Below are 24,733 nucleotides of genomic sequence, written 5' to 3'. Positions count from 1 at the left end.
GACCAGATTGATGGCAGATTGTTTTACATTGCTGGGATTAGCAGTGGGTCATTGGTTTATAAGTTAGCCTGGCCTCTCAGCCAAGTTCAACTTCAAGTAAGTTGCACTTTGAACCCGAGTCAAGATATCATCTGCCCACTGCTGCAATCCTGACTTTTCTCAGATCAACCTCTTTTCCCATGGTCACAGTTGCTTTTCTAGTGTTTCAAATGTTTTTCAATCCTTAAAAATATCAAATATTACACATAACTGAACTTACTATGTTCTCCAGACATCTGAGACAAGCATGAGGAGGAATGGATGTGTTTCAGTGAAATATGTTCAGAGAGTCATTATTTTTAGCCTCTTTAGCTACAACACACACTAAAGTTATTGTCTCATGCTTTGGCATGGCTATTATGACTGCCAGACTAAAAATGGAGTTAAGTATTTGGAGGTCAGTGAAATGTTTGGAGAAGAATGTGTGGATTGCTACAGATTTTTTTTCCCCAGCCCTGTCAGCAGTGAATATTTCAGAGTAGAGGAAACCTAGCCAGTGGCTGTATGACTGCATACATATGATTACATGATTTTTACTGCCTCTTGATGTTTGGGTTTATATTTAGACTTGATTATTTGTCTGATCTCATTGTGTGCATGTTTTCCCCTTTTCAGGGATACTTCTCAAAGATGGCAGCCAGCACCTGGTTCTAAGGCAGCCATGTTGGTGAAGGTGAACAGCATGAGCCGCACCCAGCCCAACCCAGCAATCCAGCAAAACCTCCAGCAAAATAAAGCCAATACCTTCACCCTCCACACCTCCTGCAACAAGGCCCAAGGGGGACAGTTCAGCTCTGCACAGGGATATAAAACAGCCCCTTCCGGCAAAATGACAGGTGACACACGTCAGGCCCATCACCTGAGAAAAGCCAGCAACGGCAGCTTTTGTTTGGTGACGTCAGACAGTAGCCATCCCAGTCCACTCCTTCACAGGTCACAGACGAGCACACCACGCCCCGTCTCTCCCCATTATGGCTGCACTGCTCCAATCTATGATGAGCCAGTTTCGGAGTGCCCTATATATGATGAACCCCCCACAGACATGGAGGTGGAGGGGGCACACTTGTACAATGGACAACTTCTGTCTCGTTTGACACCTACCCATAGTCTCCAGAAACCCAGACTCCTCCAGCAACCTGCTTCATCTCATCCAGGGTCCAGACACAAGAGAAATCCTTCTGCTTCCGACTACAGCCCAGCTGGCCTGGAGTGTATCAAGCACATGGTCAACGTGGACCCCAAACAGGGGCTTCTATCCAGCTCTCCTGTGCCCACGCGTTCCCCTTCACCTACCTCCAGGCAAGACCCTGTATTGACGCAGCCTCAACCGTATCCACATCCCCACACTCACTCTTTACAGCAGGGTCGTGGTCAGTTAAGGGACAGGGAACCAGGAACGCCAGGCCCAAGTTCACTGGACAAGAAACAAAGCTGGCGGGTCCTGGAGGCCACTGTGCAGCGCGCCATGGAGGCTCGGCACAGCAGGCAGAGCAGCCAGGCCTCTCAGGACTTCCCCTCCTCGACCCCGCAGGCCACAGCAAACTATCAAGACTCTGGTTACTCCACTGGCCCCTCCCCGAGTCTCAGGCGAAAGAGCAGGAGAAGGGTGGGAGCCGGTGGTGGTGCAGGAGGTAGGCCAGGGTCAGTAGGCAGCAGTGGTGAGCTGTGCGCCCTCAATGAGAGGTTGATGGCCGAAATGAGGGAGGTGGTAAGTCGCTCCAACACAATGAGAGAGGTGAGAGCAGGGCTGGATCCAGAGATGGGGGAGAGGGTTGTTGTAGCTCGGACACGCTCCCCCGCAGACTCACTTAGGTGGTACGGAGGAGGAGGGGGACGGGGGTCGGCAGGAAGGTGCGCATCTCGAGAGGACCTCACTGGAGGCCCCCGGACAATGAAAGGGGCAAGTACCTGTGACAACCCAGCCCTGACTCCTCTGGAAATGCCAGGGAGGCAGAAAAGAACTTATGAAAAGGTGGATACCTTGGAGTTGAGTGTCAATAGCCAGGCCAGCCTGTCGTCACCAGAGACCCCAGGACCACCCTCCCAGGTAACCCCCTTATGTTTCTGTGTGTATTTGTGGGTCTGTGGGTGGGTTGGTGAATGAGTGACGCAAACAGCAAAAAGTTTATTTTGTTACAAACAACTACTTACGATTGTAAGATAAGGGCTCTTATCCAGTGTTTTGATACTTTCCTGTTTGATTAAGAGATCAACTGTTTTTGTGTGGTCTGTTTTCCTCAGCAGGTGTGCTTGGATTAAGCTTTGTTCAGTTTGAGCGCTGGTTACTGATATTTGTCGAGAATCAATATCTTAGGAGGAAAAATAAATCAGTTTCACTGTCAAATGAATATTTAGCTGCTGCTTTTATATCATCAAGTTTGTATGTTCTGTGAGAGCTGTGAGTGACAGACAATATTTTGCAGTAATATTCTTCTTTACTATTAGGTCCAGTTATATTTTTTTTTAAACATAATTTGGTATTTTTTTTTATTATGAGGTCTTATGGCTTATTAAAAGGTATCCATAAAAAATTGCTGTGAAAATGGAAAAACAAATTTCTGACCTCTATTTGGACTAATGTAAGTAGCATAGCAGCCAGTTCCAAGGTCTGCTTCTTCTAATCAACAGGCACACACCTCATGCATCCGTAAATGTTAAAATCTCTATATAAAGCCGTTTAAGTTCGCCTCTGCAACCCACAGTGATTAATGTTTGATGCAGCGGTTGCGTCTGGGATGAAAACAATAGGCCTAATCCGTTTCTTTGAGAAGAAATTAGAGGATTTTGTGAGTAATGCCTCTTACATTCCAGTCTTGAGTGCCTAAATGTCCCCAGGACATTTGACAGTGAGCAGGCTGAGCACCACTGACAATAATGGCCACAATCCCAGCAATAGCTGTCATCCTCTTACCACCGTCCATCTGCCCTGCCCTGCAGGTACTGTATACTCACATGCCAGCTCTGTGCTTGGGCATCTGGGGCCCATGCCAGGCCAGAAAGATTCAGGACATGGCTTCCCTTGGTCAGGAAGGAGAGCCACTGTGGCCCATATGGCCCATGTTTGGCAAGGAGTTACGAGGCGGACTGGTACCACGGCTTATTGGTACCACTGTAGCTATAGTTTGCTTGACAACAGCCAAGGCCCCCTAAGTCTGTCCTGGAATGTTCTTCAGACCTGCTGTTATGTCACTCATAGATTATAGCTGGTTATGTGTAATTACAAAAACTCTACTCTAGAAAATGTAGTGCTAGAGTTCTTTTCTTTTCAAAGAATGCACTGGAACAATTTTTACAGAAACAATCCTTTTCTGTTCCCACTGTTCCTTGTACTGATCCGTCTGTTAACTAAACAGTTTAATTTACTAAAATGAGTCTTTTACATAGTAAAATGTATTCTCTACTTCATCAAGCATTCAATTTGTTCATTTCATCTAGTACTATTTTAAAGCTGTAGTGGATTCCTTTTAAAGCCAAATCACAGACCTGCTTTATTTGACTGAGAAACAAAAATCTGAAACCCAGCTTGTCTGGCACTCATCACTTCCATAGGACCGCAGGGTCTCGTTAAAGACATGTCAATGCTTTTTAGGTCCCATTAGTAAATCTGAGCTTTGATTTTGGCTCAGGGTTTGTGTTGTTCTTGGCTGTTTGGGGGATATGCGTCGGTTACTGGATTCCTGTATTAAGAGAGCCAAGGTGCTCCTTTCACATTTACATGGCCACGAACTCAACCTCAGGGATCACAGGGAAGTCTTGTGCAGAGCATAGATGTAACTCGGTTAGTGTTAAAAAAAGATTATTTTTTTGTTTGTTTTTTGGTGCCACTACGTGCTCACCTACTGTTCAGGACAGGGTTCATAAGGATTTGTGGAGATTTCTTCCTGTTTCAGTTCTTTGCTGGCATTAGGGAATAAATGTGCCAGTCCTGCAACAGTCCCCCTCGAGTCCCAGCACTGCAGAGCCGAGCATAGTAGGCAGAAAGCAGCCTGCCTCTCAAAGGCTGCAGCTGCATGCACACAGTTTGCATATTTGCTGCACTCTTGCCTCACATCCTCTCTCCTTTACTTCCTCTGTCCCATGTCCACCCCGTGTCCTCCCTGCAGGCCAGCACCCTAGAGCTGCAGGCTCAGTTGGAGAGCAGAAAGAAAGGCATGGTGGATGGACGGACTGCTTCCCTGGGCCCCCACCGCCCCACCAACCACGACAACGCAGAAGGAGGTGATGGTGCGGGTGGAAGAGTAGGAGGGTCTGCCTACCAACTCTCCTACGCCACCCTGCGGCAGCCCCCACCTCCTGACATTGGCATGGAGGACTGGGCCAGCAAGCATCTCAACATGCACACACAGGGACTCTTCCGGCGCCGGGTCTCCATCGCCAACATGCTGTCTTGGAACCGCGGGTCCATCAAAAAGCCCATGCTCATCACCAGCAATCGCGCTGTCAGGAAGGAGGCCTGCGAGATGTTCAAGCTCGTCCAAGCTTACATGGGAGACAGGCCCTCACGTCTCGACCGCCGTCACTGCGCCCTGCTTATCATTACCAAGTGCTGGGACATGCCGGGGCTGCGGGACGAACTGTACGTGCAGTTGGTGAGGCAAACCACAGGCAACTCCAGCCCCAGAAGTTTGGCAGCAGGCTGGGAGCTGATGGCCGTCAGCTTGGCCTTCTTTGCCCCCTCCCCAAAGTTCCGCTGTTACCTGGAAGGCTACATACAGAGACACACGGAGCCAACCAGCGACAAGAAATGTGAGTCTCAGACTGAGCAGCAGGGTGGGTCACCTTTCTTTCTTCTGTACCTCCCTGTGTTGTCTGATTAAAGTAGTTCCTGTTTTTTTTTTAATAGTTCTCATGTGTTCCTCCTTGCCCTTCTATTTCCCATTCGGATTATATTTCTGTTTTGTCCAAATGATCAAGTGTAGTATGATGAGGTGTGATCTTACTACTGGCTCTGTTTTTATCTAACTGATATTTATTTGACCTTTGCTATTGTGTGTGTTTCGTAGTGACCCAATTCATACTGGAACAACAGGAACTAAAGCTTAAGAAGAATTCAAAGTCCAGAAAGAAGCGAAAACAGAATTCAGAGGAGGAAGAAGGTACATTTTTTTTTTTGTTTATGTCCCTTTCAGTCCAACATATTACTTTTTGAAACAGTTTTCCCCACTTGGTCATGGTTATCTCTTGGACAGGGCGGGGGAATAAGTTTAAAGATGTTTTTCTACTCTCTTTAAAACATGTCTGGAGTCCAAGCAGAGCAAGCCATTACAAATCAAATATATCAGTCCCTGCAGAGTGACCACTCTGAGTGGGATGGAAAATGCAGCACTGTGCAGTTTGTCGGTCGAGTACATGCTGATGTACTTGCCGGCACCATGAATGGCTTCTTAGAGAGTTGAGCTGAAAAACAGTAGGATGAGAATTTCATGAGGCCCTGGACACAATTGGCCACACTGTGATTCGTATCAGCGGCCTCTCTCTCTCTCTCCCTGCCACTTGTTTGTCAGACGGCCTTTTAAGTGGATAGCTACTCATCAGCACGTGCCCTCATTAGACCAACCCACACTGCCAGCTCTGGTGATGATGTCACCAGAGAGGAACCCAATCTTTTCAACAACAGCGGCTACACGCTTTGTACTTCACTGACTCAGGGCTTTACGCTGGAAAACCTCAAGCTGACTAATGGGTCAAAGAGAAAGCCCACTGAACCTCGCTGAGTAACTCTAATGGCCAAAAAGAATCCCGATGACCGCCAACAAGCAGAAAAACAGTATGAAGAAAGCTGCTGTTTGTGTGGCGGGTTACAGAGCTGGAACGCACTTTGTGTTTTGACTAGCTCAACAAGCAGCTGTGAGCAGCAGGTGTGGGAGTCCAACATGGGAACTAAAGCTGAGGTCTGGCCTAGTGTGGCCTTGGAAACATCTACACGTTTGGGATCAGAAGTAGGGCTGTTTTCAGCCAGCACTTGGAGGAGCATTTTGCAAATAATGACGAAGACGAGACATAAGCCTTCTCTTTATTTTAATGACTCTGTTTTTGTTGTTGTTAAGTTTCCCTTCAGTCTATGTGTAGACGGGTGTCATGCCGTTCTCAGCCTGGTACGGTACACTCAAGCTCTTAATGAGCTCATATTTCTCCCGGGCTTTGGTTGCCTGGGTGTTGTGTTTTTCATGCCAGCAAGTCTGATGTAAATATAGACCACCGCTAGTGTTTAAACCCCTTCTTCTCACTGCAGTGCAGGGGCTCTACACTCTTGCTTTTCTTCCTGTAAATGTTGGGAACTGTTTGGGGTGGGGGGAAAGCCAATCTTTGCCAAGATCAAGGGCAAATTATTGGTATGATCTCGCTAATTAGACATAATTATAGTCAGACGTGGGCAGATTAGCAGAAGTTGCAAACTTGCATAGGAGTCACCTGTTTGCTATAAATCTGTAGACTCTTGGGATTTTTGGGAATGCACTGGAAAGTGTTACTTTTTAAATTATTGTCAGTAAATTTGTCCAGTCTGGGCCTGATTAAGGTTCTTGATAGAGCGAAGTGTGAATACAGCACTAGAGCTTCAGAGTTTAAGTATTTATCACACTACACAAATATGTAGATATATTTTTTTTATAAGCTGAAAAAATGACTGAACAATCAGCGCTCTATTCTTTCGTGAACTCTAGGTGTAGAAAATTTCTAGGAAGATCAGGTGCTTTTTGAATCAGCTTTTTCTTTTAGGCATTTCTCATCCAGAATAGATCTGGACCCTGCTTTAGGGCAGGTAGCATACGGGAAGCCTCTGTGCTTCTTATTCACTCCAGAGGCCTTTATGTCTTGTGTGTGCTGATGAATCACCTGAACATTGGATGTGTGGGCTGGATCTTGACTCTGAGCTTTTGTTCAGCAGCAGTAAATCTTCCCTCAGCCTGACAGTTTAGCCGGGCCTGCTTTAATCCCCATATGCCAGAATCACACTGTCAACAAGTCTCTCCAATTACCAGTGCCTGCTTTGATACTCTATGTGACATCAGTGGGGAAAAACAGCTTGGGAAAGAATTTCAATCATTTATTATTTTGTGTGTTCAGTAATGCCTGACGCTTAAGGGGTTTACATATTGTTCCTTCTCCCACAGGCCTCCCCATCAGCACCTATGCCAAGTTCTGCCACCGGAAGCTGCAGAAGGTTGCAATCACCGGTGGCAAAAAGGTACGCTAGAAGAATAAAAAGAGCTATCAAGGTGTTTCAGTTCCACATGATAAAAGTTCAGGCATATCAGTTTTAAAGGTCTGATGTGAATCATCTTAGATAGCGTCACAGAGAGAAACATAATTACAGGTATGCCTACAGTCACAGGTATAGACATAAACACAGACCCAGTCATTGTAGCACAGCTGCAGACACAACCATCATTAGTATCACGGCCCCTGATATACCCAGGTTGTAAATCCTCCCCCTGTGCTTCCTTCTCACCCTCCAGGGTCTACGTAAGCCCACTTTGGAGGAGATCGACCACAGCAGACGGGCTATTGTCACTCCCTCCCTTTTCGGCAGTTCTCTGGAGGAGGTGATGGAGCGGCAGAGTGAACTCTTCCCAGACAGGAAACTGCCCTGGGTGCAGGTTCAGCTTTCCCAGTACGTTCTCGCTCTGGGCGGAGCTCAGACAGAGGGCATCTTCAGGTAAGACATCTAAACGTATGTGTGTGGTCTCCTTTAGCCACGTATTTCTCAGCGCTCTCTCCTTGAGCACAGTACACAGAACAGACAGCAGAAAAAACACTCCCAGGACAAGCACTGTTTTGATTTGATACTTCATGATATGTGTTTACATTACAGCTTAAGCCTACAAGCACGTGGGAGCTTCACAGCCGAGTGTTTGTGTAGGGTTTTCACCAGCAAAATGCAATCCTGTAGCATCTTGACTTGTTTAGAAAACGTTTGCTTTTCACTAAACATACTTTACGCAGATCTCTCTCTGTGAAACATCTACATAGGGAAATTCCTGAGGAGGGTGTTGTTTGGTTATATTGCTTATTCTGTTTTTGTGTTGTTTCATGCAACTACAGCAAACAAAGCAAGAGTCACCAGGCCACATTTGAGGCCAACTGGGTGTGCGTGAGGAATGGGTTTTGCCACCAGGCATGAAGAATGTGCAGAGTAGAAGTAGAGGTCCCTCTTGTGGCTGCTGGTTGTAACTGTAGGGTTGCTTTTTATCCACAGGGTTCCTGGAGATATTGATGAAGTAAATGCACTGAAGCTCCAAGTAGACCAGTGGAGGATTCCAGAGAACCTCTCTGACCCCAATGTTCCTGGTGAGCGCTGATTTTTAAATTTGAAGTATTTGATTGTTTTCTTCTTGAAGTTTTTCTTTATTAAAATAAAATCTCTTGTCATGTCTCGTTCAGCCTCTCTGATGAAGCTATGGTATCGGGAGCTGGAAGAACCCCTCATCCCCATGAACTTCTACAAGCAGTGCGTCACTAACTGCGATGACCCAGTGGCGGCCATTGCCGTGGTGCAATCTCTGCCTGAGCTCAACCGGCTCGTTCTCTGCTACTTCATCCACTTCCTGCAGGTAACCAATAAGCTGACAGATTCATAATCTTGTCACGCAGGGTCCTTAGTCATGGTGTAGTAAGTCAACACCATTGTGATTATATATACACATGTTTTGTTCAAAACAAAAGATCAGTTAAAACTGAACTTTACACTAATAACAAAACTCGGGGGGGGAGAACGTCACATAAACATTTAAGAGTGGTTACAGTTGTCTGTAAGTGAAAGCACCACTCATTCAAAAAGAGCTGCAATGCAGAAGTAAAAGGAACAAAACAAAAACAATGATGAATCAAAAACTAGAATGAACACAAAGTATTGACTTAAAAGGATGACTTAATTGAGCCGTCTTACAGAGCACTTTGTCATGAGCAGACCTTTTTAATGTAGTCCACCAGATTAAAAAACAAGACAAAAGAATAAATTCTTGAACAGTGTTAATCATACCTAGTGTTTGTTTACCGTCCTAATAGTAAACATTTTTATTATTTACAGTGAATTACACATTCTTAATCAAGTTTGCTTGTCCTTGATCATACATTTAAAAACAAATATTCCTCTTAGTTCAATGCTACACATTTACAAGTTGCTGAATCCTATCTCAGCTGTAGGGCGAGAGGCAGGGTACACCCTGAACAGGTCACCAGTCTATCACAGGGCTAATAGAAAAAGACCCACTTTGGAATAACCAGTTAGCAAAACAGAGTGTTGGTAAACTCTTAAAAATCTCATTGATTGATTTATAAAGTAATTATATAATAAAACTATTGAGCATTTGACCTTTTTAAATAATTGAATATGACTCATGCATAAGTGACTGTAGGTTTAAGTTCAGACAGTTCACACACCTCCTGATTGCTTTTCCTCTCCTTCCTTCACTTTTATCTCCAGGTATTCGCTCAGCCATCCAATGTCGCAATTACCAAGATGGATGTGAACAACCTGGCCATGGTGATGGCTCCCAACTGCCTCCGATGCCAGTCCGACGACCCACGGATCATCTTCGAGAACACCCGCAAGGAGATGTCCTTCCTGAGAATGCTCATCGTTCACCTGGACACCAGTTTCATTGAAGGGGTGGTGTAGAGGTTGCAAAGCACAGAGAGTGCACCTCAGGGGCTGATCAGCCCTCAAACTTGTCCAGTTATACATTAGAAGCATGCAAAAATACTGTCTCTCTGTTCAGACCGCACTGGAAACTGTTGAGGTGAGATATTAAACTTCTTACAACACAAGGAGTGCGAAAACCGCTTTAGCTGGGACTTTGAGCCCTTGTGCTCTCCTGCTTTCTTACTGAAAGACGAACACACCACCTTAGGATTCACTGATTTTGATACTAAAATCCACAGTGACTGCTTACAAGTGGTTCACTTTAATGACTGTATTTTCTAACCGCTGCATGTGAAGGGGTTTACCTTTATTTCTTATCTAATTGGTAGAACTATAGTTACATGGGACAACTGGGCTGTGCAAAGTACAAACTTAGTTTCAGAAATTCCTTACTTGCACAAAAAAAACATAAGGCAGCAGTGTTAACGCTCTGCCTTTTTTTCTCCTCTCCCCACCCCTCTGGTTGATTTTATTCAAGCGTGTGTGATTGTCAGCGTGTGAACAAAAGGCACAGCCATCTATTATGTACAGAAAATTGAACATATGAAATGTAAAAGAGATCTTGTAATGGTGTCTTGTTAATAAGCTTGCCTGTGCTGTTTTGAGTAGTCGTACTGATAGCCGGTCTCCTCGTATTTAATTTTACGAGGCATATAAAGCCACTCCACCGCAATTATTCTGATAGACTACAGAGGCTTCATTTCAAAGCACAAACTAGAGGGATGTGCAGAAAGCTCTTGATAATGGATGGTGGCAATTTTCTAAGCAAATAAACATGGAACTACTTTGATTTTTCCAAATTCAAACGATTGCCTAAGCCAGGCGGGAGTGTTAATTCTAATTACAGCTCACGCTGTAACAACATGGGAGGCTGGTTATTCAACTGATAATACACTCTCTATTATCTGTAAGATAAATTTCAATTGGAATCAAGTTCTCTTGTGTTTGTGGTCCCTATGTTATGCTTTTTTTTTTTTGGCTCAGGTCTTACTATAAAACGGGTGTTCGATGTGAGAACTGTACATGGCCTCTCTCTTTCTCTCTCTCACAGACTGAAAATTTGATTAACCTTAACACAAGCCTCCTTCGCTGAATATTGATTTAACTGTCAAGTGCTATGAGAATGTAAACTGAGCTTTTTTGTGCCCCTCTTTAAGGCTTTGTCGATGTAAATATTTTACATGTAAAATAGTAGTAACTTCCTGTAAGTGTATTCTAATGGTCTGGGTTATGGTTGAGCTTAACTGTTGCTGTAAAAGAGCAATAAAAAAACTTTTGTGTTGTAATTAACTGATAATTTTTCTGCTGTAACCGCTCATCTTACGAACATAGGAATGATTCAAACCACTTTCCTTGTACATGCGTGTATGTGTGTTGGCATACTTTCTCATCGTAATAAGGAATGATTGTCCATGAATAAAGATTTGTTCAAAATTACTGTTGGATTCCCTAGTGTGTGCAATTTATTTGTATTTTGATTTTTTTTGGTTTGGGGCAGTTTGCCTTTATTCTGGTAATAATAGTTTGTAAAAAAGCGTGGAAGAACACCAAGTAACAAAGTCCTCTGATACCTCTGTGCAGTGGCTTAAAACTGTACAGTTCAGCCTGTATTAAAGGGTTTCTTGAGAGGTTATGATAAATCACTAATTTTCAATCCAATCCTTTACCTGACCATTTTCAAAGGAATGTTTTTGTTGTTTGTTAACAATGTCCCATGAATCATTCACAGGGGTCACGACTCTGTGATAGGCCCCAAGCCAGATATTTTCTTGGGCCGTTATCACCATGTGGGTGGCTGTGGCTCAGGAGGTAGAGCAGGTCATCTGCTAATCAGGAAGTTGTTGGTTTGATCACTAGGTGCTCCAGTCTGAGTGCCCAAGTGTCCTTGGGCAAAATACAAAAGCAGAGTGCTTTCATTGGAGTGTGAAAGTTGCACAGAAAGCACTTAAATGTTAAGTGAGTCCTCAAGCACAGTAATTCAAGAATGGACTAAGCTTTTCAACTAGGCTACCACAAGCTAAAAACAGTAACACAAAAACAGCTGTAACGCTCACAAGAATGGAACAAATGAACCACAGGTCCTCAGACTGCATGGACGGGTCACCAAACCTTCACACTTATTTATAGAATTCTTCATTCAACAATTTGCAATAGACCAACTTCTGCATATCACACACACACGAGAGTGTGAGTGGATGTTTTCATGTAAGTGGAAACAAATATATCAGTCCTGTTAATCTTTTTATTCTAAACATAATTTTAATACATAGATACTTTTTAGGACCTTGGCTAAAAGAGTTCAGTCTGTGCTGAAGAATCATGGTGATCATACCAAATATTGACTCTCAAGCCCATTAGACTTTTACATACTCAGTTTTTGCCTTATATACAGATTTTCTGTTTATGTTTCTTCATTTCAATAAATTACTGCACCTATTTTTATTTTCTAATTGTTTTTTCTTTTGTATAGACTAACATTTTATAATAAAATATTTTCTAATATTAAAATGTTGAGCGTTTTTTTATTTGATTTAAGGGATTAAACAATGTTTAACTACTAAAGTATACATTGATACATCAGTTCAATGTAATTATATCATTGCAGTTTAAAATGTTCATGGATCTAACTCTCAAAAGCAGAAGTAATACGCCTTGACGTTTCGCAATCAGCCAGTCTGTCTTGCAGTGTGTTACACAATCACACCCAGAGAATGAGAATCCATTTTTCCTGTTTGTCCTTAGACTCACAAGGGAAAGAGTTAACAATCAGATATACCGGATTCCCCCCCCCCCCCCCCCCCCCCCCCCCGACACACACACATTCAAACACACACTTCGCCACAATTGTCATTGCCTTCACTGTACATGTTCAAATATTTGTCATTTTTATGTTCATCACTACACAAACTTCACTCTGCTTCATCGGTCATTCTGGTGCAAAGCTGCCAGAGCAGCATAAACATTAAAGCCAGATAATAGGAGCTCTGGGCTTTGCCTTTGGGACTTGAACAAGTAAAAGAAAAGAGATCCAGGCGAACATACACCGGGGAGACACTCGTGTCCCCTGGGCATAGTCAGGGACTGAAAGCATCACTATTCTAAGATCAAACCAACAACTTATTTAGGAAACATTAAATACAATTTAACATTATACAAGGAACAGCTGTACTAAAAAGCCATTGAAATTCTGATTTTTTTGTGCTTGTATTTATGCCTGTGCCTGTATTTAGACTTTATTACGGATTTATACCGCATGTGACTTACATTTCTGATTTCATTTACTGCTTTTACATTTTTGTACATATTCATAATTATTACAGTTTATAATAGATAAAGTTTGGCAAATTGCAGGTTATTAAATATTTAATATTTATCTATACATACGCAATGAAACAGACTGTATTAGATGAGACGTCCTATTGATATTCACAAGGGCTTTGGTCCGTTTAATGCGCATGCGCATCGCAGAAGCACACTGCCCGCGCCGGTGGTGAATGCAACGGGGAGAAATTTAACTGCGTGGTCTTGAGCTGACAGGCGGAGCCGGCGGTTCCTGTGCTTTTAAGCAGTTACACAGCAGATTATACATCGAACCGGACAAATAGAGACTGGTAAACAGGTAAGAAGCTTGAATATCCTCACTTTGCATTCGACAGATTTAAATTCCCAGTAATATCGTGACCGAGGCCCGGTTGGTGGGTGCATCAACAGCGGTATGGTGCCGCATGTCGGCTTTTTGAGTTCAAAACAAACGTGACGAAGTAGGTAATAAAATGTTATACGAGTACATATCGGTTTTGTATTTGTTATATAGCAGGTGTGCTTTCAGGTCCTACGGTCTTTGTTACTCTGTGCTTTGAAATGTCTGTGGCTGTTTAGTTGGAGAAGTTTATACTCGGCATTTCCACGCCGCGCGCACACACAGCCAGAAAAGTATGAAAAAGTAGGCCTTCTGCGAGGCCGCGGACGGCTCTGTGAACGACAGCTGCTCGCCCAATCAAATGTAAGCGTCCCGCCTCCACAGTGCTTGTTCGACGAGTGTTATTTGTCAAAGGGTCTGACGTAGGTGTCAGTTACTTTCGCGCTCCGCCCTCCGGTTATAAAACACTGGACAATAACGCGTCTATAGTGGTAGAAGTGGTCAACAAAAGGAAATCTGGGAAATGTCGAGTCCTGTTAGTGTTTTTTCTCTTCAGCTTTTCCCCCTTTTATTAAATTAGATAGAAAATAGCGGTTGAACGCTGTTAAATGTATTGGGTGGGCCGGTGGTAAAATACTATATGGGGTTCCGTTTTCCTCCGCATATTACAATGCGAAATGTGCTACTCCACACATAGTCTTAGCGGATAATTTTGAGATTAAAGTAATTTTTATCACCTGTTTCATGTGCCCTGATTGTGGCATCTTACGTCTCTTGTGCGTCTTCTATGTCCGTGTCGCTGCCGTCTGTGTAGCTCTCTGCACGCCAATAAACACCCGATTTGATCTTAAATCCAGTATTTTTGCCGAGCAGACTATTGCTCGCCTCTTAATGTAGCGGGAATACCCTACGTGCAACCATAATGGTCTTTACCATTGTCTCCCATTGTGTCTATACGTGAAATCGACTGACCAAAAAAACACGTGGGCAGGGTAGTGTGAAGATATCCGGTTTGTAGGTTGCGCTGAAATCCGGAGTTACTCCCGACAGTCTCCGCTATGGTGAACCGATTAGGCTCCGTCGTGGACAAAAGTAAGATGCTGTGGTGCATGGTGTGAATTTTTAGTTGTTTAAATAAAAGGCACCGGCATGTCAGTCTGTCCTGTGTACGTACGCATGACAAAAGAAGCGATGTTATCGGGAGGATTTCGGTCTATTCCTCTGCTCGACTCCAACGACCCTCATTATTTTTTATTTGTATTTTTGTTATAGCTGAAATAGCGATCATCGGTGTTATTCTTTATCTGACAACGGCAGTTTAAGCAGAATGTGCTGTTAAATCAATCCCGTGTTAGCTCGGTGCAGAAATGTCTTCCTGCTGTAGTGGTGAATGCCTACAGTGAGCACATTATCTTTGTCATTCTTAAACCGTCTTTCGATGTGGTTGATAAGGATACACTGAAATCGCACTGTGATCAATTTGATTAAAACCGCTTAGGAGCCTGTGTGAGGACATTTGATTATTTTTTTTTATTTTTTAAAGACTCCTATTCTTTGAGGTAGTGTTTGCTGAACATCTGGTACTGGCTACATATTCACCACCATTTGAGGGGCATGGCTCACCTTACTATACCAGTATTTAATCTCTGCACACTGTGCCACACCATGTAACAACATTTGTAATCTGTAGCTTGTATAAGCCTACAGTGGTAGTATTTTTCCCTTGCTGGACAGGGTTATTGTTCTTCTGGCACAAAGGGGGTGTCTTAGATTGGTATTCAGATTTAAAGAGTGATTTATTTTTCCAGTCACTTGGTGAAATATTTAGGAAAGACCACAGGCACACACAGAGTTGACTGCATTATTATCTGTAAAGACCTTGACGGTCGTGTGTGTGTGCACATGTGTATTGTGTCCCTTGTTCGGCACAATTTATGTCTCTTAGTTGCAAAACAGAGGTCATATGAGTGCAGATTCTTTTAATGGTTAATGTGTGTGTGTGTGTGCGCATACAGGAAGGGTGCCTTGATGTGGGCAGTATGAGTAAGACGCCCCCTAACAGAAGAGGGATAACATTTGAGGTGGGAGCTCAGCTTGAGGCTAGAGACAGCCTCAAAAACTGGTGAGTCATGGCCTCACTCATTCCTCTCTCATCCATTTTACTGTTCACTTCCCCCTCACACCTAAGTTTCCATTCCTTGTTTATTTTCGGGCCTGTATTACAGTAACCGTAATGTTTGATGAGTGTCCTCAAGGTGTCCCTTAAGCTGTGAAAATCATGTAAAAACATGTTAAATTCTATTTAAAGGAATTATCCTTGTAAATGTGTGATAAGACTACATCATTAGAATACTGCCATTGCAAAACTAAGTGGGAGGAGCCTTTTAAAATATGAATGTCTTTTATAATAGACCTGCACTCCTTCTGACACAGTTATGTATAAATGCAGTTGATATTGTATACAACAGTTTAGTGCTAAAGGTATCATTTAAAAATGAAAACTAACTCCACTACAGTAAGGTGTAAATGCCCAGCACACCATCCACTAAGTACAGCTGTGCCATGGTTCATTGTATTTTATGTGTTTACATTTTTAAGCTTGATTTCATTTCTAAAGCCACCCTCATATGTTTGAGATAAATGATAAGTGCTTAAATCACTAGACTTGTCATTCATTCAGCCTTTCTATAAACTAGCCATTGAACTTCTTCCTGTAGGTATGCTGCCAACATTGAGAAGATTGACTATGATGATGAAAAAGTGTTGATCCATTACCGGCAGTGGAGCCACCGTTACGACGAATGGTTTGACTGGACAAGTCCCTACCTGAGACCTGTAGAGAGAATTCAGCTGAGGCGGCAGGGCCTGAATGATGATGTACCTGTAAGCTAACAGTCATGCTTGCTTTGAAGTGTGTAGCGTAGAGACATTCTGCCTTGTCTTCTTTACCCTTTGTTGCACAGTGCATTACTGCATTGAACTGGTCTTAGCGAAATGCGATTCTTGGGTTTTTGTATTTGCATAAGTTCAATGGTACTGCTGCTTTTACTTACAAGTAAAAGTGTCATTTTTAATAAAACTATAGGAAGCCTTTAACACCTCCACCTCCAATGCAATCTTTGAAATGGTGCCAACAGTGTCACATCTTTTCCCTCCAGGCCTTTAATGTGAATGACAAAGTGTTGGCCAGCTGGTCTGACTGCCGTTTCTATCCTGCTAAGGTCATTTCGGTTAATAAAGATGGTGAGTATCGCATTAAGTTAATGGGCTTAAATGAGTTTCAGTCATGGATTTGTTACTAGTTTTTAAAGTTTTGCATTTTCATTGCAAAGTAGTGTTATATGGAGTATAGTCTGAGATCTTGTACGTTTGTTTTTGGTTTCAATATGAAATCTGTGATGTCGTCTAAGTACTTTCTCTTTTGTTGGGAATGCAAAAAAAAATCTAAAATGCTAGATTTATCTGATTTCTGCATAGAGCGATTGCCTCACACACATCACATTTAAAATGATCAAATAGTTGTATGTTTTCTTCATTCTTTTCAGCATCCTACACTGTGAGGTTTTATGATGGTGTCATCCAGACAGTGAAAGGAATACATGTGAAGCCTTTTACCAGAGAGGTACCAACATGTTTTTTTTTTCTTACAAATGATACGATATACTGTCGTGGATTCGACTACGGTTTTTAGATCTTTGTTTCTAAGCTATTTCTTTGCCCTGCTCACAGAGAGGTGGAGGGAAGTCTCGGTCTTCTGAAAGGAACATGGTTAGGAGGGCCCCAAACCGCAGAGACAGAAGGTCTCAGGAGAACGGGGGACCCAAGAACAAGCGAGCCAGACGCAGCACTTCAGACCAGGAGGAAGACAGCAACACTGAGGATGAGGAGCATGAACAGGGAATGGTAAATGATAAAAACAAGAAAACAAATGGTGAGCTAGAGGCTGTGCCCACTGTCAAAAAAGAAGAGGAAATCCCTGAGAAAGCAGACCAAATCAAGCCCAGGGATGTCGAAAAAGGGACAGGATTCAGTAATGGCGTGAAAGTCGAGGAAGACGAGAAGGAAGGTGGCGAAACGTGTCGCATCAATGGAGATGTGAAAAAGGAAGAGGTGGAAATGGAACAGACTGGAGCAAAGCCATATACAGAGTCACTCAAGCCATACACAGAGTTGCCCACTCAGATGTCATTGCAAACAGAGCAGGTGTCTGTCACTATGACAACCACAGAATCCAGTGGCGATGTGGAGCAGAAACCAAATGTCCAATCAGAAAGTGTTCAGGCCGCAGTGGATGTGCCGCCTCCTCAGCCTGTGAAACGTAAGTGTTAACGCACTAAATGAAGTCATTTAGCAGAAATGCCATTGGCTCTCTAGTGTTTTGGAAAGCATGTGAGCGCACTTTGAAGAGTTCCTTTCATTTATCTTTTAACAGCGGTAAGGAAGCAGGGTTTCCACAACCCCAACAGATTTAGCAGAGAACCATGTGAGTACATTTTAACATTTTTGAGTCAAGCACTGCAATTTCTCACACTCTTTAAAAAAACAAGAAGAGCTTTATTTACACCTTGCACTTCTTTTGTTCTGTTTCAGTGTATCGAGTTATCAAAAACCAACCTCCTCCTGTCCTGTCCATCAATCTTGATCACAACCCGTTCAAGTGCAGCGCTCCTGGCTGCACAAAATCATTCCGTAAAGCCAAGCTGCTGCATTACCACATGAAATATTACCATGGCGAGGAACAGCCCCCAGAGGCAGACTGCAGCCCCCCAAGGAGCGTCCAGACTAGGGCCTCTGAGAAACAGTCTAGTGCCACTGGTTTGGATGGCACAAAGAGAAGGCGCACCATTTCTGCATCCATGCGTAAGTTATTCTTCAGTTTGTTATTTGTTCCAGATAAAGTGACAGAGGAAGAGTTTTTAATAAATAAACTGGGTCACTGCGTCGCTTTTTCAATAGTAGAATCTGAAATGCTGAGTCACGGCTTGCTGTTATTTCAAATCACATACTTCAGAATTGAGGCCAAGTGATAAATATATGCACGTCCAGCATTGCTTTGAGATCAGGCACCTTGGCTCATAAATTCCTTGTGATTTTTTTCCTCAGAGTCTGTTGGAGTTGCCACGGCTCCGCGTGGAGAGCTGAAGGCTGCTGGCAGACGCACGTCAGCACCGCCTGCAGTCAACACTCAAGGCCATCAGCAGAGGGCACTGCTGAGGGAGAAAAGCAAAGAGAACCAGCTGGACAGGAATGGCTGTCAGCTGCAGGACAAAGACTCAGACAGGAGTTGCTTCGATATTGGTCAGTATGATGCAATGAAAATATGCTCAGAACAATTCAGCTTGTATGAGTACCAACCTGTTAGCAGTGTTTGCTGTACTCTCATGCAGCTGAACTCTTGCCCCTAGGTTCAGTAAAAGATAAACTGAAAGAAAAGCCTAAACAGAAGGACTTCCTCCGCATTAAACTCAAGAAAAAGAAGAAGAAAAAGAAGGCCAAGTCTGGTAAGAAGCAGGTGCTTGGCATATGGCTGCATCACATATCTGCTGCTCTGCATGCGCACTCACTGTGACATTGTGGGAATGGCTAGCCTGCAAAGCATCGTGCTCCATTCAGTCCTCTTGGTGTGGTGGTTGAGTCTGTGTGTGTGGGAGAAGCGTGATATTTGTCGTCTGCCTCTGTCCCTCCATAATGTCAGTCAAAAAACTCCAACATCTTGTCTCTTAAATCTATTGGTCAGCTTGATTTATTTTATTTTTTTAGATTGTTTTTAAAGTTCTTTTAGCTGGCAATACAGATGGAAAAAGCCAGATTTCATTGTGGCACTGATAATGACTGATCCGACATACAAGTCCTGCACTAGTGTTAATTCTGGGTAGCATTCACAGTGGTGTGTTTGGCATGCACACGAATGTATAGGCGGCGTTCCACTGACTAGTTATTTGACATTGTTCAGTCCTGAAATACGGGCTGCATGTTTGCCCCCCGATTGTTCTTGAGTAATGTCATTTGTCCATAATGTATGTTTGTGCCACATTTTCTCACTTCCTGATGGGCACTTGTTTTTAGCATTATTAAAGCTGACATTTTTGTTCAACATGTGCTTCCCCCCCCCTTCCCTGTATTAACAGACTGCACAGGTAGTGAGGAGAATATTGGCATCTCAGTATTGGGTCTTCAGTCCAAATTGAATTTGCCACTCAAAACTCCCCCCTCACACAATCACAAGCCCGAGGCCTACCCCAGCAGGCCTGGATACAGCTACTCAGAGCAGATACATGTGGATGGTGGGTATTTCTGATAGTGTGCGTGTATTGAATATGTGTGGATGTAGATGGGTTCCTCTCCCTACATTCTTCTGTTCCTTTCGGATTTAATCCATCATGCTGCAGATTTTTGTTTAGCTTGACTCATCTTTGTACATTTGATACTCATGCATGCAACAAGTCAATATAGTTGCCACATTTTAAACCTATGGTTGATTGAATCCTTTGCTGGTGTTCGCTGCCACTGCTTGCTTCATCATTTAAGCGGAAGTTTTATTTCGACTTAACAGGATCACCCACAAACAAATTAAATCTTAAGGTTGTGTCGTTCACTTGAAAACCCAACCGTTCGTTTTGTCCCTGTTACTGTAGACGAGGATAGTATCAGTGACTGGTCCACTGATAGCTGTGGGTGGAGTGAAGATGACTTTGATGTGGATTTGGACGTCACTACACCACCTCTGAGTGTGGACTCTGGTGCCTTAGACACCAGTGACCAAGAGATAGTGAGATGCATCTGTGAGGTGGAAGAAGAGAATGACTTCATGATTCAGGTGAGCTTGTTGTTGTTTTGTTTTTATTTTAAATCAGGCTTTATTATTTATTGCTTTTGAATCTAAGACTTTCACAATTGTTAAATACGTTTGTCTTGTTGTTAGTGTGAAGATTGTTTGTGCTGGCAGCATGGCACCTGTATGGGATTGTTGGAAGAAAATGTTCCAGACCGTTACACTTGCTACATCTGCCGAGACCCACCAGGTAAGGGGGAAAAAATTTATTTGTTTATTTTTTTTAAAAGCAGACCTAGAATTATACTTTCCAGTGAGCACGAGGGACTGTGCAGATGTTCGCGCACAATTGTCAGCACAGAATTTACATTAGTTTAACAACTGTGCATGTGCCCCGTGTGACAGACCTCAAAGAAATATAATAAGAATCACATTGGATCTCCAGCTGCACAATAGAGTATGGTCAAAGCCTAAGACTGCATCATTTCCATCATAAAGCTTGCTCTGCTAATCTGTTAGAAATAACCATTTGCTTCTGCTGTAGTTTTTACTTCTCTCTCTCTCTATTTTGCACAGTTGAGCGTATCAGGTCATTTCACTGCGTGTTATACTTGTATAACTATGTACGTGACAAATAAAAGGATCTTGAATCTTGAAAAAGTGTAACCGGCCATCTAGTGGACAATAAGAAAATGACAATGTCCAAGGAACATTGGACAATACGAAAAATTATATTTTTAAAGTTGTTCCAAGTTCTAAGATTGTGTCCCTGTGGCTCTTGTTGGATGCTAAATTGTTTAGCCAATAATCAGTAATCATTTTTATGTCATATGACTCATTTTTGTTACCCTAATTCTCATCCTCTTCCTCCTCCTTCTCCTGGTTTGAAGATGCTATCATTTCACTGTGATTCTAAATGCTTACTGGACTGTACATGATATCATTGTGTAACTTTAAATTGAGATTAGAATGTTTAGTCCTAATAACCATAGTCATGACTTTTGACATACAATATTAGCATTTTAAAAGGAATTCTGCTTCATATTATTACCTTGTTTTTTTTTAAGACAGAAGTTTTACACTTAGGTGTGTCGCTGTATGGCACAGTACACTTTGCTTATATAGAGTCATAAGTTCCTGGTCTTCAAAACACAGCTAAATTACAGAAACTATGAACATTGCTGGCTATTGTTTTTAGTTGGTTATTAGTGGGAACTAAACAATGTAGTCTTCTGGGGTGTTTGACTGTGTCCACAGCACAGAGCTGCATGACTGTACAGTCCTGACTTTAGCTAAAAAGAAAATGTGTGAAGAGTGTGTTAATATTGCCAAGGTGGAGGAGTAAATGATGGAAGCTGATAAAATGCTGCTAAGCTAAGACTTTAGCACACATCTGTTTAGTTGACTTGGTTTGCTTACGTTTGTGTGTTCTGTTCTTCAATCTGCCATTTATTCCCAACCAACTAGAAAAGGAGTCAGACACAGTTTGGCTTGTACAGAGAATATTGGTGGCCTAACAGTCAAAGCATATTTTTGCCGTTACAGTTAATATTTAATTGTCTCAATTTCAGGTCAGAGGCAGAGTCTACGTTACTGGTATGATCGAGAGTGGTTGACCAATGGTCACATGTATGGACTCTCGTTCCTGGAAGAAAACTACTCTCACCAAAATGCCAAGAAGATCACCACCACCCACCAGCTGCTGGGAGATGTGCACCATGTAGTGGAGATCCTCAATGGTCTTCAGCTTAAGATGAGCGTCTTACAGTGAGTACAATTATTCCCAAGACAGGATATTTCTGACCAATGCACTTCAGCTGTTATTAATGATTAATCAGTCACACATTGGATTTTTTTCCCTGTACTTTCAGGAACAACTCTCACCCTGACCTGCAGCTATGGCGACAGCCCTGGAAGCATTTGGAGAGGTCAAGGATTGGTTCAGATTCGTGCCGGAGCAGCAATGCAATTCCATCTCCTGTGACTCCTGATGAGGACATGAACCGAGGAGAGATCTTAATGTCCAACGCTCTGGAGAAGCTTAGCCGGGCTGCTACAGCTGCCACCGCCTCTTCGTCCTGCTCCTCTTCCCCCTTTCCTTCCTTCCAAGACTCTTACATTACCAGTGAACACTGCTACCAGAAACCACGAGCATATTATCCAGCAGTGGAGCAGCGGCTGGTGGTGGAGACCCGACAGGGCTCTGAGCTGGAGGGCAGCATGAGGAGCACAGAGGAGCTGCTGGAAAGGGAGCAACGCTACGGAAGCCTGCTTGAGACAGACAAGCCCAAATCAACAGGCATCAGCAACAAGGTGGGCATTTGTTATGTAATTAAACTAATTAAACTGAGAAAAGCTGCTCTTCTGAGGGGGATATATAAAAATATACTTTTGTCAGCATTTCTCAGAATAACTCACCTCATGTGAGCATTAGATCTTAACTGCACAGGTCCCTTTTGGTTTATTATATAATTTAAAATGACTCCATCATAAACTTTGTTTTTCCTCAAAGTGAATACATTTACAAGTAAGTCCTTGTACAACTCTCATGTGGATTGTAGGTAAATCCTCCCATTTTTTTCCCTTAAAACTGTTCAGGCTTCATTGGGTGGCTCATGGTCACAGACTGAGAACAGGGACGAGGGTGTCAAGGACTCCGGAGAAGCTTCAGATAACAGCAGGCAGCATCAGCAGTGGCGGATCAACCTGCTGGATCACATAGATGCCGTCCAGGACGAGGTCTCTCACAGGATGGACTTCATTGAGAGGGAGCTAGATGGTAAGCCCTTTGACTTTAATAGCTTCTGTCCAACTAGGTCATTTAACTCACCAAACTGATTTAAAAATATGACTGATAAAATTTCACAAAGGTTCTCTGAAACAAACTCTACTTCTTGTCATCAGTGCTGGAGAGCTGGCTGGACTACACCGGGGAACTGGAGCCTCCTGAACCTCTGGCTCGTCTGCCTCAGCTCAAACACCGCATGAAACGGTTGCTGACACAGCTAAGCAAGGTGCAGCAGATCGCCCTGTACAGCTCCACATGAGGGCGTCAGAGAAGAGCAGCAGGTTCAGACGCCACACAGCCTGCAGAAGAGATGCAGTGGCTGAAGCTCACTGGTCACAGGCTGCAAAGATGACAGTATTCATGCAGGTCCAAGACTTTGTTGGTTCAGCACATTTGCTCTGATCTGACCTCTGCTGCTGTTTCTCCTTTTTTAAAAGGGTCCGTGTGGTGGAATCCAATGCCGTGCTCAGCTTGTGTCATATATGAATATTTATATGAACATTTATATGAACGTGTATGAAAAGTGAGCATCTTAAATCAGGATAAAACACAAGAAGTAACCTCGTAAATGCAGGAGAAAATCCTTTAGGACCAGACTACACTTCTGTGGTTTCCATGCAACTCTAAACCTTATGAATGCCTTTTGTCTGAGCTACTGCTTGAGGTTGTCCCGTCTCTCCCAGTACGCAGTGCTTTACATGCAGAAGAAGCTTTATAAGCAAATTGCAGTTCCTGAACCTACACTCTTTGCAGCAGATTTCTGAACACATTTTCACTTTTTTTTTTTTTTTTTTTTTTTTTTTTTTTTTTTTTTTTTAATGGTTTTGTTTTGCATAACCTTGTCTCCCAGAGTTCAGTTGTGGTCATCTATCATGCCGTAATTTGTCAAATTCTTTTGGTAAATGTGGACAGATAGAAACTTGAAGACATCTAGTATGTAATGATGCTGTATAAGCGGTCCCTACAAAAAAATCTATTTTTTTTGACCTCCTCTAGGGTTTGTTTTCCACTACACTGTGAAGTTATTTTTGTTGGGTATCAAAGGCATCTTATTTTAGCTTTACTGGCAAAAGGAAAAGTTTTGTCTAAAAGCTGTCTGCTTGTCCGTTCACCCATTTTATCAGTTTGCGTTCCTACTTTAAATTACTCCTTGGATTGTCGTTGCTATAGCACTTGACCTATGATTCACTGAAAATTGTAATGTGGACTTGTCTCTTCTTAACCTATCATCTTGTGTCAGTGACATATTACTCAGAAAACCTGTAAATGTGTTCTTTTTCCTGTATTCTGTTTATTTACAGTAAATCGTTTGTTTGTAAATATGTCATTCTTCTTTAATGAGCATATTGTATGCTACTGTACTGTGTGTCTGGTTTAGAAGCAGGGGAAATGTCCAGAACAATGCAAACAGATTTCCTGGTACATAAATAAAATATCCTTGATATTAATCGCGATGAACATGTTCTGTATGTTTTCTCATAAAAACAGAGTAGTCCTCTTCTGTCTGTGTTGACTACCAGTGAAGTCGATGGTTGGATCATTCATATTTTGATGTTGATGTTTGATGTGACGGTTTTTGGCTTTTTATGGCATAGCCGATTTGAGCGGTTATATAATCGGCTTGAAAATAGAAACTGGATGGGGATTGTAATCGTGTAATCTCTCAAAATGTCAGCCGCTATCGTGAATGAAGGAATGAGAAGGAAAATGATATATTAAGCCTCAATGCTCATCTGTTGATCAGAGACTTATAAACAGCGGTCGTTTAAAAATTAATCGTCGATAAATTCAGCAGCCCAGCGAATCTAATGAAGTTGGGAACTGAAGTCATCACAAACACTGGCTTTGATC

The 24,733-nt window shown here is 42.8% G+C and overlaps 2 protein-coding genes across 9 annotated transcripts in view; both read left to right on the top strand.

The window, feature by feature from the left end:
* arhgap46a (Rho GTPase activating protein 46a) overlaps positions 1-11,119 on the top strand; it is a 29,996-nt gene extending 18,877 nt beyond the window's left edge. For 4 of the 5 annotated variants that reach the window (XM_086291543.1, XM_086291546.1, XM_086291545.1 and 1 more), the window contains 8 exons: positions 655-2,086; positions 4,143-4,809; positions 5,043-5,135; positions 7,152-7,225; positions 7,497-7,696; positions 8,237-8,328; positions 8,422-8,591; positions 9,464-11,119. In XM_086291543.1, coding sequence (XP_086147669.1) covers positions 655-2,086; positions 4,143-4,809; positions 5,043-5,135; positions 7,152-7,225; positions 7,497-7,696; positions 8,237-8,328; positions 8,422-8,591; positions 9,464-9,658 — 2,923 coding nt within the window. In that variant the 3' untranslated portion in view covers positions 9,659-11,119. The remainder of the gene's footprint in view (positions 1-654; positions 2,087-4,142; positions 4,810-5,042; positions 5,136-7,151; positions 7,226-7,496; positions 7,697-8,236; positions 8,329-8,421; positions 8,592-9,463) is intronic. The other variant, XM_086291544.1, reaches the window with a different exon arrangement.
* A 2,026-nt stretch (positions 11,120-13,145) lies between these two features.
* phf20a (PHD finger protein 20, a) lies at positions 13,146-24,330 on the top strand. Of its 4 annotated transcripts, none has more exons than XM_086291539.1 (17): positions 13,146-13,301; positions 15,338-15,444; positions 16,040-16,205; positions 16,481-16,565; positions 16,868-16,944; positions 17,052-17,640; positions 17,755-17,805; positions 17,913-18,182; positions 18,426-18,620; positions 18,728-18,823; positions 19,451-19,606; positions 19,958-20,139; positions 20,245-20,344; positions 21,666-21,861; positions 21,966-22,407; positions 22,693-22,873; positions 22,999-24,330. In XM_086291539.1, exons 2-17 carry the CDS (start codon positions 15,362-15,364, stop codon positions 23,139-23,141), a joined length of 3,012 nt encoding a protein of 1,003 aa, XP_086147665.1. In that variant the 5' UTR covers positions 13,146-13,301; positions 15,338-15,361; the 3' UTR covers positions 23,142-24,330. The 4 variants fall into 4 exon arrangements, with proteins under 4 accessions (XP_086147665.1, XP_086147667.1, XP_086147666.1 ...); XM_086291540.1 differs by lacking the exon at positions 13,146-13,301 and adding an exon at positions 13,953-14,414; XM_086291541.1 differs by lacking the exon at positions 19,451-19,606.
* The last annotated feature ends 403 nt before the right edge of the window (positions 24,331-24,733 follow it).

The sequence above is a fragment of the Aulonocara sp. 'chitande type north' Nkhata Bay genome, linkage group LG5 (assembly GCF_057382095.1).
Source record: "Aulonocara sp. 'chitande type north' Nkhata Bay isolate Kocher_YH1m ecotype deep benthic linkage group LG5, A_spYH_male_GT1.1, whole genome shotgun sequence".
In the NCBI taxonomy this organism is placed as follows: Eukaryota; Metazoa; Chordata; class Actinopteri; order Cichliformes; family Cichlidae; genus Aulonocara; species Aulonocara sp. 'chitande type north' Nkhata Bay.
The sequence above is the reverse complement of the archived record's forward strand: the minus strand, read 5'-3'. Positions and strand labels throughout refer to the sequence as shown.